Source organism: Mus caroli, chromosome 2 (genome assembly GCF_900094665.2).
Source record: "Mus caroli chromosome 2, CAROLI_EIJ_v1.1, whole genome shotgun sequence".
NCBI classification, from domain to species: Eukaryota; Metazoa; Chordata; class Mammalia; order Rodentia; family Muridae; genus Mus; species Mus caroli.
Window position 1 is genome coordinate 104415108 of NC_034571.1, and position 6066 is coordinate 104421173.

Here is a 6066-nt window from a genome sequence, read left to right on the forward strand (position 1 = left end):
ACAGTTCTTGGTCAATAATGTTTTCTCAGGGCCAACTTTTCTTTTGAAATTGGATTATAATCAATGGAAACAGAAGAATGTAATGCTAATATTGAATGTGGAGGGCATGATGCTACAAGAAGAAACATACATACATACACACACACACACACACACACACACAAGCACAAATGTATGCTCTCAGTTATATGCAGACTATTGAAAATAAACAGAAAGTAAAAGCAATGTGATTATCAGTAGAAGACTGCATGCAAGAAATTTGGTTAGGGTTTATAAAAAATCAGATTTATGTGATTAGTCTGGATAACTACTGTACAAAATGAGAATAACTAATAAAGTAGTGTTACCAAGTGAAAAGTTTAAGATTTTAGATGCTTTTAATGCATTCTTCATGTCTATGTAAAGTACTAAAATGCAATTCACTATAGTTGTGTAAATCAAAACATAATGGTGATCACTGTTAGTATTCTCCATAAAAGGAATATTAAAAAACACAAATTGTAGAAACTATATTAAAATTATTTCTATGAGCCATAGCTATGGGCTAATAATTAAGTAAATAAATGATAATGAATAATAGATAATTTTTAAAAACCGGGAATTAAAAAATGGTGCTATTGTCATTTGTAGGTGTTGAGATCATGTGAGCTGTAAAACTAAAGATTCTCTTTCTTTAAAAAATAAATGTCTTTTACCATTTTTATACTACCATAAAAATTATGAAAATGATGTATTCCCTCCCCCCAAAAAATAAATAAATATTTCAGTGTGTGTGTGTGTGTGTACACATTTATGTAGGCATTTCTACTCCCACCCTTGAAATAGCACATATATGAAGGTCAGAAGGAACTTGAAGCAAGATGTCTCTCCTTCTACCATGTGATAACAAGTAGGTCAGGTCATCAGGTTTGACAGCTACTGACTTTATCTGCTATAGCAACTAGCAGATAGCACTAGTCCATATGATTCATCTTAGAACATGGATGTTTTCAAATCATGTAAAATACTAATGCAAACATTACTAAACATTTTAAGTATGAAAGGAATTTATTTTCCTTATTATTGAGTTCTTGAATAAAATTCAAAAGTTGGAGGCTAAGGATCCCCCAAGGACTATGAAAGCAAACACCTTTCCAACTGCTTGGTTCTGTTTAATATGAGAATGGGAAACTTTCCAAGGCAGACATAACTGTTGTCAGCGTATATAAGCCACTTTAAGGTAAAAAACTCTTGTCAAAACTGGTCACAGCAGGAATGACAATGAAATAGCCTCAGGTTCAGGGGAGAATTAGAGGAAACTTGAGTCAAGATGAAGAAACTATTGACAAGCTGGTTCCTTTAATGTGAGTACATCATAAAATGCCTGTTGTATTTCATTGCAACTACTCATTTAAGGTCTGTTCATTTATTTTAGTATCATAATTTCATTTTTACCTTCTTGATTGGCTTACAGTGGGTTACGTATTGGTAGTTGTGCTTCACAAAGATATTGTACAAGTTTTCCTTTATAACAAATCCTTGAGACTACTGGACACTTGAAGCAATTTTACATGCTCACGTCTTATGATTTCTTATTGTACTCTTACAAGTCCTGAGTCTCTCAGATTAGAGAAGTATTATTCACAGGACACTAAACTTATTCTAATGTTATCTGCTTATCTTTGTATTATTGAATTCTGTATTATCTCAAAATACAGGCAATAAACTAGGAAAGTAATTAATAAAGATTACAGGTAGATAAAAGTAGATGTATTTAGAATAATCATAATTCATTGGTAACTCACAAAATCAATACAAACTATGATGAAAATGCCACAGATATTCAAGAGTTAAGCTACACTGTATTTTGAACACAATGAAATTTCATAAACAATAAGCACTCTGTATATATTTCATCTTTAAAGAGTAAAGTACCCATTTTTGCAAATATCATTAATGTGCTTTGACTTCTCAAAATGAAGATCCCTGTCAGTTATCTATACTCTGGAAGTAATATTGGAGGCTTTACAGAGAAGTGTGTGTTTGCATTCCATCATTACTACTTTACTGAAGCGATTTGCACAGAAAATCAATAAAAATTATTTTCAATAAAATATGTTTTTAAAGTACTTCCAAGAGAAACTATACAATACCTGTTAATAGATTAATGTTTTAATCTTCCAATTTTGATCCGAAAAATAATAAGTAAAAAGTACAGGAATAAAGATGAAGAATAAATAAAGGAAGAAAGGAGAAACAGAAAAAAAGAAAAGATTGAAAGCTTAAGAAGCTTTCATGAAATTTGTGTCCAAGCTAGAATATGAAACCTAATCATTAAATGTTGAAAGCCAGTTTGTACAAGACAAAAAGTAACATCCCCCAGGCCTAGAAATTAATGTAATTCAAATATACACTTCTATGTATAAGTCCAAAGTTCAAGAAAAGAAAATGCTGAAAATGTACCTTCAGCACCTGTGTTCTCAATTTATTAGACCAACAAATATCCTCAACACATTAGAGGAAATCAGTTTATTCTGTGTATTGATATGTAGCCAAAAATACATCTATAACTGGAATTTTGAATTTATGTTTGATATATGTCAATAGATTTTCATTCTGGAATTATGATGGTCACTTTTGACTCTAACTATATCTCAGATGTTTGTGGAATTAGATATCTCTTATTTCATGTAGCAATGAAGATTTATGACTTAAAAATATAAGGATAATATTTGCCACTAATATTTTAAACAGTATATTAAATTTGAAACTATACTTATTGTCTTTCAGATGTGTGAGAATGTTGACCCATGATTCTACATTAAGGAGGCTTCTGAGCTAAGACATAATATACAAACACACACAAAAAGAAATACTTTAAACTTCGGATGGATACTGCTTGTGGACGTTGTACATCGTGGTGCGGAGCCTAGTGCGCACCACGATGTACAACGTCCACAAGCAGTAATATTTTAAACAGTATATTAAATTTGAAACTATACTTATTGTCTTTCAGATGTGTGAGAATGTTGACCCATGATTCTACATTAAGGAGGCTTCTGAGCTAAGACATAATATACAAACACACACAAAAAGAAATACTTTAAACTTCGGACTGCTTGTGGACGTTGTACATCGTGGTGCGCACTAGGCTCCGCACCACGATGTACAACGTCCACAAGCAGACTTTGGTAGGCAACCTCTTTGTTGTGATATTGATCATCATTGATCATCATCTCCATTCTCCCATGTACTTTCTGTTAGCTAATCTATCATTTGTTGACTTCTGCCTTTCGTCAGTAAATACACCCAAACTGACCATAGATCTCCTAAAAGAAAATAAAACCATTTCCTTTGGGGGCTGCATGAGTCAGATCCTCTGTGTGCATTTCTTTGGAGGAAGTGAGTCGGTGCTTCTTGTAACAATGGCCTATGACCGGTATGTGGCCATCTGCCGGCCACTCCACTACAGCAGCATCATGGACAGACAGAAGTGCATCTGGCTTGTTGTGATATCATGGATTGTTGGATTTGTGCATGCCATTAGTCAGATGCTCTTGATTTTGGACTTACCTTTCTGTGGACCTAGAGTGATAGACAGCTTTTTCTGTGATATTCCTTTGGTGATGAAATTAGCCTGCATGAATACTGATACTCTGGAAATCTTAATAAATGCTGACAGTGGCATGTTAGCAACTTCTTGTTTCACTCTCTTGCTGATATCTTATACTTATATTCTATTAACTGTTCAACATCGCTCTAAAGATGGCTCATCAAAAGCACTATCCACATGCACATCCCATATCATAGTTGTTCTGCTGTTCTTTGGGCCCATCATTTTTATCTATCTTTGGCCAGTAAACATCACTTGGGTGGACAAGTTTCTTGCTGTGTTTTATACAGTCATCACACCTCTCCTGAATCCAGCCATCTATACACTGAGAAATAAAGATATTAAAAATGCTATAAAGAAACTGACAAATCACATGTGAATCCAGAATGATTTTTATACTTTTCATGAAATCAGAAATTTTGTTTTTCTGTACCCCTTTAGACTCATCTTGACTTGAAATTGAATCGTATAATTTCATTTCTGCAAGCTATTCTTAACTGTTGATGTATGGTTATGAAAAATATTATTGTGAAAGTACATTTAAAAGACTAACACTTATAGTTTCACGAATTATAAAAAATGATACTTCAACATAATAAACGTTTTTGCATATGAAATTAGAAGATAATAAAAATGATGTAAGTGTGATAGTACCAAGAATTACTGAACATTACCAATATCGCCATAATGATAAAATCACAGTTATTATTAATCACTAGATTATTAATTGCTAGATTACTATCAACAGTATGTTACTTGAAATACTTATTTAATATTATTTTTATAACATATATATCTTTATGTGCCAATCCTAATTCTAATTTGCTACAGAAAATTATGGAAAAACTTTCAAATCCTGCATCCACTTAGAAATCAAAATGTTAACAAATATAACCATAATGCTAGTAGTTTTATCTGTACACGGTTTTATGTTTTTACTACTCAGATAAATTTAGAATTTCTCTTTACTTTTTACTGAAAAAAAAGGGCATTCATAGGATTTGAATATACTACCATCAATTCATTTGTGTGGTCATAATCTTACTTTATATGATGAAATAACATAACTATAAAGGCCACTTAGGGAAACATTATATGATCCTGAACTATAATATAATATGCATATGTATTATGTATTGTATGATATTTTCAAGATCATATAATGTTTATCTACCATTATTCATGTTATCTACTATTTGATAATGTATATCATGTGTGGGATAAAATTAAATGTAAACATGTTTGTAATATTCTGAAATGTAGTTTATTCCAAAAGAGAAATGTAAGTTATAATTTACTGGATATCTCTCCTAATATTTATAAGGTAGTGGTTATAGTCAATCTGTACGTAAATTCCAATAAGTTAAATAGGATGTTACAAATTATTTAATAAGACATTCAAATGTCTGCAGCATGTTTTTTAGAAATCAATTGATTACAGGTAAGCATAGCTCATGTCTGGTCGTGCACCTAGATGTTACAGATGGTAGAGGTTTTTAGTGTCTTATTCAGAAAAATGTTACTCAACTGTGCTGATGGATTTTACTCTTAACCATTTCAAGTCACCATATCATTTTATTAAATATGTTCTTTGACACTATCTGCAAAACTTGATAACATCTGATTATAATCTCTTACCTCCTTCCCCCTACCCACTCACATCACACTCTCCCCACATGCCAGTGATTTTTTTCTACATTTACGGTTTTTTTTTCCTTTATTTTGTTTTATTTATTAACACTGGTGAGTGACAAAAGCATTCTATATGCTCATTGGTTTGTAACTATCGCTTTGGATTGGTGATCTTATTAATGAGTCACAACCAAAACAATACCTGGATTGTCCCGACATCATCAGAAGCTCACAGTTCAGCAATGAGGTTTAGGACTACGTAGACTACTCACTGACCTTCAGTTGACTACTGACTTACTACTTACCTGCGTGGACCCCATAGTAGTCAGCCTTGAAATCATGAATGAATTGGTGTGATGCCAAAAAAAAAAAAAAAAAAAGCATTTCACAGCTCTTCTTACTATTTTTTAAGCTCTTGTATTCTTTCTGTCCCCTTCATCATGGCTCAAATCACAATTATTTTATAAGTGGTGTGAAACCTGCACACTACATGGTTTTACCTGTATACAGGAATACAAAAATAACAGAACACCTTGAGAACTTCTTATTAAACATTCAATTACAATGTAGAATGTACTCTTATTCATATGACTTCTTATTTTTCTCATTAAGTTATTTACTCACTTTACAGCCAGATCACATCTCCCCTCTGTCTTCCCCTACNAGCCCCATCCTCATATCTCCTCTCCTATTTCTCCAACCCCTTTTCCTAAGAGAAGGGATGCCCCCCGATAGGTACCAACCCAATTTGGTTCATGAAGTCACAGCAGAACTAAGCACATACTCTCCTACTAAGGTGAGAAAAGGCAGCCCAATTTTGAGAAAGAGATCCAAAGGCAGGC

At 32.7% G+C, this 6066-nt stretch overlaps 1 protein-coding gene across 1 annotated transcript in view; it reads left to right on the forward strand.

Moving 5' to 3' along the window:
- LOC110289805 (olfactory receptor 4K3-like) overlaps nucleotides 1-3971 on the forward strand; it is a 13461-nt gene extending 9490 nt beyond the window's left edge. Inside the window, exon 2 of the mRNA XM_021156189.1 lies at nucleotides 3175-3971. Within this exon, the coding sequence (XP_021011848.1) occupies nucleotides 3175-3971 (797 nt within the window). The remainder of the gene's footprint in view (nucleotides 1-3174) is intronic.
- Nucleotides 3972-6066: the final 2095 nt, after the last annotated feature.